The sequence below is a fragment of the Numenius arquata genome, chromosome 21, assembly GCF_964106895.1.
Source record: "Numenius arquata chromosome 21, bNumArq3.hap1.1, whole genome shotgun sequence".
In the NCBI taxonomy this organism is placed as follows: domain Eukaryota; kingdom Metazoa; phylum Chordata; class Aves; order Charadriiformes; family Scolopacidae; genus Numenius; species Numenius arquata.
In genome coordinates this window covers 6,482,237-6,495,371 of record NC_133596.1, presented here as the reverse complement: position 1 = coordinate 6,495,371, position 13,135 = coordinate 6,482,237, and the positions used below count along the sequence as shown (strand labels likewise).

Below are 13,135 nucleotides of genomic sequence, written 5' to 3'. Positions count from 1 at the left end.
CGTGTGGGAGAACTCACCTGCAAAATACCAAGTCCCCTCCTGGCTGAGTGGCATTTTCTTGGTGCAGTGAAAGAACCCCGTGCTGCCCTGTGCGTGGCACAGAGCACACACAGGAGCCCTGGTGAAAACGGGGGCAGAAACTGGAAACAAAACTCAAGCAGGACTTGGAGACTACTTTGAAGTCGCTTCTTCCCCATGCAAATAAATCACTGACACGTAGCAGTGAATGGAGCACTGAGCCCTTCCTTTCTTTACTCGTCTCTGAGAAGCAAAGCAAGTGGGAATGTGCAGGAATCGCCCGGCTCGAGGGATAAGGGAGGGGGGAAACATGACAGCAGCTTGTAGGAGCCCCGTGCTGCATGATTGATGGTGGTTTCTCATTGCAGTTTCCTGCTTTTTCAACTTCACCACCCCATCTGGGATTGTGCTGTCACCAAATTACCCTGAAGAATACGGGAGCAGCTTGCACTGTGTTTGGTTAATTATAGCTAAGCCCGAGAGCCGGATTCACTTGGCTTTCAATGATTTTGATGTGGAGCCCCAGTTTGATTTCCTAGCCGTGAAGGACGGGGGGACGGCCGAATCGCCGGTGCTGGGGACCTTCTCAGGAAACCAGATCCCCTCCTCTCTGACCAGCAGCGGTCACGTAGCCAGGCTGGAGTTCCAGACCGACCACTCCATGGAGAAGAGAGGCTTCAACATCACCTTCACCAGTAAGTGCCCAATCCCCCCTTCTAGTTTTCATTTCAAGCTCTTAAGTTCTTTTTGGAGACTAACGGTAGGAGTTTGATCTCACTAAAACCATCACAAATCCAGAGTAAGTCTGAAAATTGGGGATTACTTGAGATTTGCAGTTGGATAATTGAGGATTGGTTTCAAGCTTAGAGCCGATGGCACAAGCTCTTCCTGACTGTGAAGTTTAAGTGTTGTCCAGTGGTGAAAGAAAGAGTTTGTCCCTGGATTATCTGTCCCTGGAGCAGTCAGGTTCCTGTTCTCCCACCAGCCCGCAGCTTGCCCTCTGATACGGGCTTTCTGCTTTCCCTCGTTCTGCTCAGTGAGGTGTGAGATGGGGCTTCGTGGGCGGCTCGATGCAGACCAGGAAGAGCTATTAGATCTGGGGTGGTTGTGTTCATCACTCAGTGCTATCGTCGCTTGCTGACACCTAAAAGCGTGCGAGACTTTGAAGATAAAGGGAAACATGTAGCAATGTCTTATATTATAAAGCGTTGAAACTTCCACAGATGTATTTGGCTTCACGTGAGTCCAGTCTTCAAATCTCAAATGAATGCTATGGTAATTTTATCCTCATATTGTCCTATAATTTTCTAAAGAGCGTTATTAAACCTATTCAGCAGAACTGATAAATGACTTTGTTATAATAGCCTTTAGTGGCACAGCTAAATTAATAGCCTTTCTAGCTATGATTGCAAATCCTCTATTTAAAAAAAAAAATAATAAAAATCGGAGGCCTTAAGAAATCATTTGCCGTGGTAGAGCAGGCTGAAGGCTCATCAGATGAAGGAGCTGGTGTGTGGTAGTGTCACATACCCAGGACTGAGCCCCACATCCTGCAAACAGGGAGACATCTCATCCAGAAGCTCTGGTGGTGCCTCCAGGTGCATCTCCGGTACGTTACGTACCCGTGTTGGGAGTCGTGGCTGTCCCCTGCATGGAGAGGTTTTTAAGCCAAATTTTTTATTGTTGTAACTGACTCTCAGCTACGCCTGAATTAATCTGTTCTGACGGCTTGAACCAGCAAAAGGGAGCTCCTGAGCCTGTCTCCGACACCTCGGCATCCTCTCCTTCAGCTTAGGTGCGAGAGAGGAGACAACATATTGCTGCAAGGGACAGGTACCAGAGCACAAGGAACAGATGCAGCCCGTGCTTTCCCCTTTAGCAGTGTGCGTAACAAGACACTGTAAGAGTAACGATGCTCTGCAGGAAATCCAGAACTCATCCGAATTTGGTCAAGTGCATTAAAGATACTAAAAGCATGTGTGTGTAATTAATCTGGAGGCTTTAATCTTTCATACGCTGCTCATCTCTGAAGACCACCTCCCAGCATATGAAGATATAGTACATAATTATGCACTTAATGGGGAATTAAGGCTATAGACTTGTTTTCTGATTGGTTGGCCGGCCTAGTTTTTAACTGCTGGAAAAGGGCAGGCCTTTAAACAGCGCTGTGTGTCTGTGCAGTTCCACACGCGACTTTGCAACACCTGGAAAGGTAATTGCTCTGTGTCCTTTGTTTTATCCTGATAATGATGACAAGCAAGGTTGGGGACTATGTGGCAGTCAATCTCAGAACGTGCTGGGAGGACCCTTACTTTTAACCACAGGGCCTTAAAGCTTTCAGTTTTTCTCATTAATGGTTAATTTATGTCCCCTCTGTGCAGATGCAGGCACTGCAGTAGAGGTTTTTAAAATCTTTCTCTATTTTGAGTATTTGTCCATTTTCATATGCGAAAGGTTGCTAAGATAATTAGGTTCTACAGGCTCTTTCCTGGCTCCTGTGTCTCAGCACCGCTTGGACGCCAATGGCTTTAATCTCATCCTTCCTCTCGGAGTCTGCAAACGAACAGGCAGGGAACAGAAGAATTTGAGTGATTTCAACTAAGTGTAAAGTTGGATGATGGGAACAGGTACTTGGGTGTCTCAGCAGCTTAGAGGGGAGGTGGTGACATGATTTCTGCCATTTCTCATCTGTGCAGAACACAGTAGCCCTGCTGGGATCATAGTGACCCAAATTCAAGTCCGTGGGGTTTGGTCTTCCCTGTGAGGAAGGTCCCCTGTCCAGGGGCAAGGTGGAGTGCTGTTGTCTCCGTAGGAAAGACGTGAAACCATCGTTTAATTCCTAAGTTTGTGGCCTAACGTACTTATTTTTGAATCGGGCAAAGGTGGGGGAAACAAGTCACTCACTGTTCTCTTTTCTTTCCCTCTCAGCGTTCAGGCATAACGAGTGTCCCGACCCCGGCGTGCCCGTGAACGGGAAGCGCTTCGGTGACAGCCTCCAGCTGGGCAGCTCCGTCTCCTTCCTCTGCGAGGAGGGCTTCATCAGGACCCATGGCTCAGAAACCATCACCTGCATCTTGAAGGAAGGAAACGTGGTCTGGAACAACGCCGTGCTCAGATGCGAAGGTAAATGTTATCGTCTTTCCTGTTAGACTCTACGTGCTCCCTGGAGGGAATGTAGTCTCTCGTGTTTTGGGGGAAAAGGGTCATAAATTGGTCTATCAAGGTCCTGGTCAGATAACCCATAGTGAAGGGACACAGTGCTGGCCTTCTGGGAGGCCTTTTGCTGTCATGCGGGCAGAGGAATTTGCTGTTGAGAGCTGAAGGGCTGGTGGACCCTCAGTTCTCTGGGTTCTGGCCAGGACATCACACAGCTCTGGAGGGTGGTGTCTGCGCAGGGGAGTTTGCTCAGGGGGAGGTGCTGGTCCGATAATCGCTGAGCACCAAACTCTGTTTTCTGATTTTTTGGTGAAGTGAATGATGGGGATTATTTTTATCAGCTCGGTTCTTGTTACAACAGGTATTTTTCTAATAACAATAATAAAAGGCTTTGATTTACTGATGACTAAAAGCTTCCCTGCTACTCTTGTCACGAAGGGAATTAAAGAACAGAGAATGGCAATATTCTTTTCTGTCCCGATTTTTGACAACTGTAAAACGTATAATATTTATATAATGAAAGAAGCAAAAAGTACAGATCTTTACTGTGAAAAGAGAACTCCTTGCTGCAAACGTTTGCACGCACACACCTTTGCCGTGTCTCTGTCAGTGCGGTGCATCCCTCCCATCGCGTGGACTCTCGCGGTTGAGAGAGAGAAATTTTGCATTTACATCTCTCTGCCACAACAGCTACGGTAGCCCACCTAGAAATGAGGGAGATGGGTTGAATTAAAGGCTTTAATGCAGATTTCAAAGCTGTTTTCCGGTTTCCTAAAGCTTCTGCTATGGAAAAGAGAAGTGAAGAAATAGCTCAATAGAAGTGAAAAGTCTTTCCGTGCCCTTTGCTCTCAGGGAAGTGGTGCCCTGCGCTGGTGTTTACAGCGACGTGAATAACAAGTGCTTTGCTATTGAGAAATGGTGCTGTAATATTGAGAAATAATTTCAGTAATTGCTCGTGCATTGTTCAAGTGGATGAGCAGTAGAAATCGCACAATCTAGTCCATTGTCTTTCTGATTGAAAGAAGAATGTATCAATTGTGTTCGCTAACTTTTATGTAATAAGAAGCTGGACTTCTTTATATTCTTGTGTAATTTTTCTTTTCAAGCAGCTGACAATAAAACGTCTATAGGTTTGATTCAGGGTTTCCATTACTTTCACAAGCATGAACCATTAAGTTTATTTATCTGTGAGCGTAGAAGAGAAATAGACATTAAATAGTACACTTTTAATCAGCTTGCGTGAAGAAACATCTGGGTGGTGGATCCTGCAAAGCGCTGAGCGGGGGGAGCACAAACTCACAGGAACAGACACGCTTTTCCATCCCATTTGATTTTTTTAGAGGCCAATACTTTGCAGTTATTTAGGGCTATAGGATTTTCTACCTCTGCTCCATCGGATCCAGTGTCCTTTTTTCAGAAAAGACAGTAATATGCCTTCAGCTCTGCTGATGTCACAAGGGACCACGATGTGGAATAAATGCCATAGTCTTATGATGTCCCATGTGGAAGAAAAGACATGACTCAATTACCAGAGATATGAAAGATTTTCTGGCACCTGCAGCCACTGAAATGCAAACTGACCTTGCAGTTTTCTCTGGTTTTATAGCTAATAATTATTATTATACCCTGTCCCCTTAGAGCCACTGCGCAAGGTCAGGCTGCTGGCTCCCGCAGGTACAGTAGCAGACTGCTGCATCCTCAGTTTAAGCTAAAAAGGCGGTTTCTTACCAGCCAGTGTTATTATTTAATTTGGTTCTGATTATTTTTAACACACGAGAAACAATAATGCATGAAAAATTGCACGGCAGGACAGGAGTGCCTGGCAGGGAGGGGTATGTGGGATGGTACCACGGCTTCTGTGATGCTCTTCACCTGAACCGTGTGGTTTTCTTGTCCCCAGCGCCCTGCGGGGGCCACCTGACGTCGCCCAGCGGAACCATCCTGTCCCCCGGCTGGCCCGGCTTCTACAAGGACTCCCTGAGCTGCGCGTGGGTCATCGAGGCCCAGCCGGGCTACCCCATCAAGATCACCTTTGACAGGTGCTCGCCTTCTCCAAAGTTTTTTATTTGCATTTATTATTTTTTGGGTGGTTCCAGCAGTGTGGAGCTGCAGCCACCCCCAGAGGAAAAGGGAACCAACAGCTCAGTGTCGTGTTTGGCAGCAAGTCTCTCCCTTTCTCTGTTTTTTTGTGTGGTTTTGTTTTTTTTTTTATTAACTCCTGGCAAGACATTAAAATTCACCAAACGTTCAAGGAAGAAAAGGTGGAAAATGGTGATTTTTTTTCCCTTTTTCTTTTGACTGACTCCTGCTAATTTGCAGTGCTATTTTAGACACAGGTAGGACACGTTTTTGGTGGCTGAGCTCCCCCGTGCTCAGCTCGCCAGGGAGGAGTCTCCTGACTTTCCCTGGATTTCTCTGTCTGAGGAGGGCTGCGATTTCTTGAACCTGGGTCTCTGTGTCTGAGAGGTGGTTGTTCATGTAGCGTGAGACGCTTCTTGCTGCTGAGAGTGCTCGGTGGCCGCAGGTGAAGGATCAGAAAGAAGCCAAAACACGTAGGGTAGGAGGGGAATGAAGTGTTACAGAATCACAGAATGATATGGGGTTGGAAGGGACCTCTGGAGATCATCCAGTCCAACCTCCTGCCAAAGCAGGTCCACCCAGAGCAGGTCCCACAGGAACGTGTCCAGGCAGGTTTGAATGTCTCCAGAGAAGGAGACTCCACCACCTCTCTGGGCAGCCTCTTCCAGGGCTCTGCCACCCTCACAGGAAAGAAGTTCCTTCTTGTGTTTAGATGAAACTTCTCATGTACAAGTTTGTGCCCGTTCCCTCTTGTCCTGTCACTGGCACCACTGAGAAAAGACTGGCCCCATCCTCCTGACACCCACCCTTTCAGTATTTATAGGCGTTGATCAGATCCCCCTCAGCCTTCTCTTCTCCAGACTAAAAAGACCCAAGTCCCTCAGCCTTTCCTCATCAGAGAGATGTTCTAGTCCCCTCATCATCTTTGTAGCACTTTGCTGGACCCTCTCCAGCAGTTCCCTGTCCTTCTTGAACTGGGGAGCCCAGAGCTGAACAAGGGAGATGTTCTCAGGGAGATGCTCATCCTGCCGAAGGTTGGGCAGTAGAGATGGACCCGTGTATTGCCCCGTGGCCTGTGCTGCCTCCTGGTCATTAGAGCACATTCAGCACTGCAATAAAGAGAAATTAGCCGTGCTGTTTTTCCACAGATGTATTCTCGTGTCCCTTTCAGATTCAAGACAGAGGTGAATTATGACACCCTGGAAGTGCGAGATGGCCGCTCCTATTCCTCCCCGTTGATAGGTGTCTATGACGGGACCCAGGTGCCCCAGTTCCTCATTAGCACCAGCAACTACCTCTACCTCCTCTTCACCACTGACAAAAGCCACTCTGACATAGGCTTTCAGATCCGATACGAAAGTAAGTGCAAGTTATTCATGTAATTATGCTCTCTCCAGCAGCACAATGGACTCAATCAGGGGCCATTGGCCTCGCCTCTCCCCTCGCCAGGCAGTTAGTGCTATTACAGTGATTGGGGAATGCAAGTGAAGTAGCAGTTCCTGCTTTTCAACCATCTTGGGTGTTTAGAGCTTTGGGTTTTTTATTTTAGCATCTACAGAATACTATCGATTTTTAGGAAGCAGAGCTGAGTTCTCTGCCCGTTTCGTCCTCTTACTTTGGGGATAATCAGTAGGACTTTGCATAAGCTCGGAGGAGGAGATGGACTTTCCCTCGGACTAATTGCTCCCTTTCACCAGGGTCTCGGTGGCCACCGAGGGCTCTGACACCAGTGGGTTTGTTTGCCACAGCTGTGAAGCTCCAGTCGGACCACTGCTTGGATCCGGGGATCCCGGTGAACGGCCAGCGCCACGGGAACGATTTCTACGTGGGAGCACTGGTGACCTTCAGCTGCGATTCGGGCTACACCCTGAGCGACAGCGAAGCCCTGGAGTGTGAGCCCAACTTCCAGTGGAGCCGGCCCCTGCCCAGCTGCGAGGGTAAGGGGGGCAGGAGGTGACACCCGCGGGAGATGGCAAGCGCTTCATTTGCTGATCTTCTGCAAAAGCAAAGCAGCAGTCATGAGGTTCACAGTGACATTTGATTTGTGTATGTTGTTTAATTTTGATGGGTTGGGGTTTGTTTTGACATTCCAAGATGATATTCTTCCAGCTGATGATGGGTTTTGAATTCTTTAATTTTCTTTTCTTTTGGGTTTTGTTTTTTTTTTTGCAGCTCTATGTGGAGGTTACATTCGTGGTTCCAGTGGTACCATCTTATCCCCAGGCTTCCCTGATTTTTATCCCAATAACTTGAACTGCACGTGGACCATAGAAACATCACATGGAAAAGGTGAGAAGCTTAGAGTGGTTTTAGAGGTGGACTTGGAGGATGGTGGTCAGTGGGAGACAAGTGCTCTTGGTGGTGATGGGTACCCATGGCCAGTTGCTGTTCTTGCCACCACACAGATGTTGTCTCTGGACGAGATGCAGAGGTTTTTGGTGTTGCATCTCTTAATCCCTTTAAAGTGGAGAGGATTAAGAGGGAAGGATGGTCCCGTATCAAAGCCACAGATCTGAGAGCCTGTGCCAGGCGTTATCTTTGGTTTCAGAGCTTTGTGGCGGTATCCTCTGGCCAATTAGCTGGTATTTGGACATTGTTATATTTAGATATCCAGTATTTGGCTACCTGCTACTGGTAGTAAAGTCCCATGGAGGAAGGGCGAGCTGCCACTGACACCACTGCAGTAACATTTGGCCCTCAATAGTACTTTCAGCCTTTTTTTTCGTTGCAGTGCTGGATCAGTATCTATATAACATTTTACAGATGGAGAAATGGAAGTGTGTAGTAAAGCATTCCCAGACATGGGACAGAGCTCAGGCTCTCGGTTCCCAGCTCTGTCCTAGTTCTGCAGCTCTCATTTCCCCACGAGCGAGGAGTGTTGCCAGCAAAGTGCAGATCTATTTAGTCCAATCTTCTCTGCAGCACAGACCCATCTTTTGTCTTGGAGGAAAATTTCAAGAAAACGTATTATTGACGATTAGAGAGCAAGTTTTACGTACAAGGGCAGGAGGTAATTTCTCCTGATCCAGTCAGTATCTGCCTGGGGTAAGCACAAAGGGTATAAACCCTTTATGTAACTTTATGCTCTCCTATATTACTGTCTCATCGTACCGGATACCAGCACGACGGGAGCTATCATCAGCCAATTTTGCAAATACCATTTGTATTACAGCAAATAAACTTGTCAATGAACAGCACAGTGCATTAAGGGAACCATCACACGCTGTGAAAAGTATTCTGTTGAGTAGCAGCAATCCACTCTTCATTAATCCACTCTGCCTGGGATTCGGCTCGCCAATGAGACACGGCATTATCCTGTAGCTAAGCTAAGCACAATGCAGCAAACTGACACTCTTTTATGTGAGAAAGTGCAACTCTGATGGCCTGGGTGCTTTTATGCCGACATCAGAAGAAAGTCTTCTGGCCGAGCTAAGCAGAGCTTGAAAAAAACACAGTGCGTTTTCAGCTAGCAGAGGTACGCTGTGCCTGCGCAAGTCTGAGGGCTTTTTGTCCCCTGTCCTGTAAAAGATCCTGCTGTGGCCATTTCGTTAGTACAGGAAACAGCACAGCCCTGAGAGCGGTTCAGTGCGAGGCAGTTCTGGATCATCCGAAGAAAACAGCCCTGGATGTGACCGTCTGGAACCGGACCGTGTTTGTCACACTAAGAGAAGCTACCCGAAGACAGGTTGACATAGCGCTTAGAGACATGGTTTAGTGATGGGTTTTTATCAGAGTCAGGTTGATGGTGGGACTAGATGATCTTAAAGGTCCCTTCCAACCCAGACAATTCTGTGATTCTGTGTTGGACTCTCTGAAAAGCTGGTCCAAGCTTTAGCACTCTGAAGCCCGTCAGCTTTTTCAGAAATCCTGGCTTTAGCTGCAGGTAACGAATATTAGAAAATCAAAGCGTGAGCTGTAAATGGAGGTAGCTGCAGTGGAAATTCACAGGCCTCTTTGACAAGAACTTCAGCTCTTCTTACCTATCAGGTTGTGCTGGAAAGGTGAGGATAAGGTTCCGAGAAAAGGTTGAGTGTTTGGTGTAGAAGAATCTCATACTTCATTGAAAAGGAGCATGTTGTGTTTTGTTTGGTATTTTCATCTCTTTCCTTACCCACTGCTGGTGTCCGTCCTTCAAGGTTGGTCTCCAGGAGCTCCTTTGAAATGAACTGCAGCAGAGGGTGGGATCTGGTGTCCTTCTGCAGGGCAGTGGCTGTGGTGGCAGTGCTTCATCCCCGGGCAGAATCGCCTTTTCTGCCTTTGTGGAGCTTTCTGGGCTGGGAGAACTTCATCCAGGGAGCTGCTTGGGTGCAGATCTCCAAACGCAGTTAGAGGCTGGGGCGAGAGGAGAAGGTCAATAGAGGACGTTGTCCAGTTGTAATAAACTGGTGTGTAGCCACATTATCACGGAATCACGAAATTCTCAGAGCTGGAAGGGACCTCTAGAGCTCACCTGGTCCAACTCCCCTGCTGAAGCAGGATTTCCTATAGCACATCACTCAGGACGGCATCCAGGCGGGTCTTGAAGATCTCCAGAGAAGGGGATTCCACACCCTCCCTGGGCAGCCTGTTCCAGGGCTCTGGCACCCTCACCCTAAAGAAGTTTCTCCTCGTATCTAAATGGAACTTCCTATGTTCCAGCTTGTGCCCGTTGCCCCTCATCCTATCACTGAAAAGAGTCCGGCTCCATCATCCCTCAACCCACCCTTTAGGTACTTGTAAACGTAGATAAGGTCTCCCCTCAGCCTTCTCTTCTCCAGGCTAAAGAGCCCCAGCTCTTTGAGCCTTTCCTCATCAGGGAGATGCTCCAATCCCTCCATCATCTTAGTTGCCCTACGCTGGACTCTCTCCAGTAGTTCTCTGTCCCTCTTGAACTGGGGAGCCCAGAACTGGACGCAGTATTCCAGTTGTGGCCTCACCAGTGCAGAGCAGAGGGGGAGAATGACCTTCCTCAACCTACTGGCCACACTCTTCCCTACGCAGCCCAGGATCCCATTAGCCCTCTTGGTGACAAGGGCACGTTGCTGGCTCATGGAAAGTTTACTATCCACCAGGACTCCCAGATCTTTCTCCTCAGTAGTGCTTTCCAGAAGATCCATCCCTAACCTATATTGGTGCCTGGGGTTCTTTCTCCCCAGGTGCAGGACCCTACAGGAAGAACCTCAGTAGGTTCTTCCCTGCCCAGCTCTCCAGTTATGTGTCAGGGAAACCTCTCCTGCCTCGTCCCTGTGGGTCAGGCTGGTTGTTCATTTACCAGCGCGATGGGAGAGGAGACGAAGAAGGAAAAGTCTCCTCTTTAATGTTTCGTGGAAGATGCTGAGATTTATTCAGATGCTGGGCTGTGTTGGTGGGAGTGTGCGTATACACCCACCCCCCCACACACACATATGTACACACACACACACACACTACACATCCCTCCTCTTGCAACAGTATTCTGTCTTTCTTAGTGATCCTCTTTCCCGGCTGTCGCTGTGTTAAGCTGCTGTGTAATGCATTGCAACGAGCTTCTCCCCGCTCATCCCAGCATTCCTGCAGCGTTTCTCCTCGTTCTTCAGTAGAGAGCAGTGGAACAGAGCGATCCCGAGTCAGAGCAGTAGCTGCTGAAACGGGATGAATTCCGTCCTCGGGGAACAGAAGAGTCTTTAAAAAAGGTGTAAGGGAGCCCGGTTCCCGGCTCGCCCCACGGGCAGCACGCTCGCAGTGCGGAATCTCCTCGCTGGGCTTTGTCCTTGTCTTTCAGCTCCCTGTTCTCGGGGACCAGTGGGTGAACCAGCCATCACTGGCTAAATCTGGGGCTTCTTAAACCCAGAAGCTTTAACAGATCTGCTGTGAGCAGGATTATCGCAAGCGGGGGATATATTTATATGACTTAAACATTTGCTATTGCACCTGATTTTTCTTTTTCTACTTTTAAGTTTCCCACATCCACTTCTACTAATACTTTCCTGCTTGGGCTTGCAGCACTGCTGCTGTCCCAGCCCTGGGAAGTCTTTCATCTCCCATAAAATAGAGTTCAGGGCTTGTCCCTCTGCGTCCACCGAGCTGTTCCCTGCCAAGGCAGCGACCGAGCGGGGACGATCTGCATCATAAAAGCCGGTCTCAAGGTATTCGCTCCCAGATCTTTATGAACATCTCGCACGTGGCCAGCACACGAGTCCCCTAATTGAAACAAGTTGGTTGTTATAGTAGTTATTTTTATGTGACTGCAGACACTGATTTACTTTATGGACTCGTGAGCTGTACAATTTGAGTTTAAAAGCAGCTTAATTTTAAAGGTATTTAAACGTTTAAAGAGAGACTAATAATTTTTAATCTGAGAACTTCAAAGTGATTTCTTTTCCCTATAATTTGTTTTGTTGTTTCTTTTACAGAGAATGGAAGAAAAAAAACTTGCCTTTGCAGAGGCGTTTTGTGCCACAGTAAATTTCAGACCAGAGCAAAGGTTTAATCAGAGTCACAAATCCTTTAAAATGAGTTTGTAATTAGCCCTTGTGGCTACAGTTGCCCAGCCCTTAACTGGCTCTGCTGCTGGAGAGGCTTGTGCCCCGTGATTGGGGTTGTTATGTTAAAAGCCGTGGAGTTGGGGGCTGCCCTCCTCGTTCTGGGGACTGAATTGTGCTTGTGTTTCTCTGCTGGTGTGTTGCTTTCGGTGGAGTGATGTTGTTTCTGTTTCTTAGATTGGGTTTTGTAAAGGCGAGGGTATAAATTTACTGTGAGTTGATAAACAGGGAAAACTTAAGGCATTTTGTATTCACTGCATCTCACCAAGCTTTCAGGCCAAAGCAGGTCATACCTATTTTCAATTGACTATGCTGCTGGTAAGAATAATAAACATTTGGAAACTTAGATGTTTCTTACTTTCGTGGAGTTCTTCAGGGGAACAAAAAATTTTCTGCCAGGCTCCGTGTAACATTTACCTGGATATAAGAAAGGAATTGTCAGAGTCGAGACCCCTTTGGGTCATCACGACGCAGTGGGTCACACAAATCCTTCTGCCTGGGACACTGAGGGTCGGCGAGGTGCAGGGTTGAAGACGGGGAGGGAAGGGGGCAGTTGAGATGCCCTGTGAGCCCTGCTCCTTCCCGATCCAACCGTTTCCATGGGAAAGGACTTGTATTGGTTACCAACCTCTCCAGCCTTCATTTCTTGGAAGGAAACTGCTTGCATGTGACCAGCAGACCTTCAAAAAGAAATCGGATAGACATAGAAATAAATGGAATATTCAGAGTTATAATTTGATGCTGACAAAAAACTGTTGGGATGGATATTAAATCTCATGCTCCAGAGCTCTAATCAGTCTCTAGGTGGTCTCATCCTGATCTCCAGGAATGAATGGGGAGCAAGGAGGAGATTATTCCTCTGATCCTTATTTACAGATTTCCTGTGCTTGCTTTTGAAGCCGCTGACGCTGCGCTTTGGCAAAGCCGGGATGCAGAGACGGCCCTTGGGTCTCCCCAGGCTGGTGCTCTCCGTGTTGTTAATCATCGGCTTAAATGAAACAGCTTGGTCAGGCCACTGGGCGCTCCTGGAGCGTGCGAGGAGGCAGGGATCTGCCTGGGATTGATGGAAGACCAAATTACAGCCCTTCGCTTTGCATGGGGGGGGTCTGTGTCTCTCGTCCTGCTGAGTTCCACGGAGCTATGAGGGGTGTGAAGCCACCCAGCCTGAGCGGGGGCTCGGGAGCCTCCCCCTCGGTGTGCGAAGATCTTTGGATGAAAGAAGACGTATAAATGCAAAGAGGCTTTATTTTATTGCCGGGCACGGCTTTAGCGTGCTAACCTCGTGTGAGGGAAATGTGACCGGGGTCCTGACAGCAGGTCCTGCCTTGCTTTGCTCTCTGAAAGCCGGCGCTGCCAGTTTTTGTTTTTCAAAGATGGGGACT

General features: G+C 48.0%; 1 protein-coding gene across 1 annotated transcript in view; it reads left to right on the top strand.

Annotated features, from left to right (window-relative positions):
- The window catches only part of CSMD2 (CUB and Sushi multiple domains 2), a 290,338-nt gene that overhangs the window by 172,083 nt on the left and 105,120 nt on the right, over positions 1-13,135 (top strand). The window contains 6 exon segments of the mRNA XM_074162076.1: positions 387-713; positions 2,947-3,141; positions 5,075-5,213; positions 6,425-6,612; positions 7,002-7,190; positions 7,426-7,542. Of these exon segments, the coding sequence (XP_074018177.1) occupies positions 387-713; positions 2,947-3,141; positions 5,075-5,213; positions 6,425-6,612; positions 7,002-7,190; positions 7,426-7,542 (1,155 nt within the window).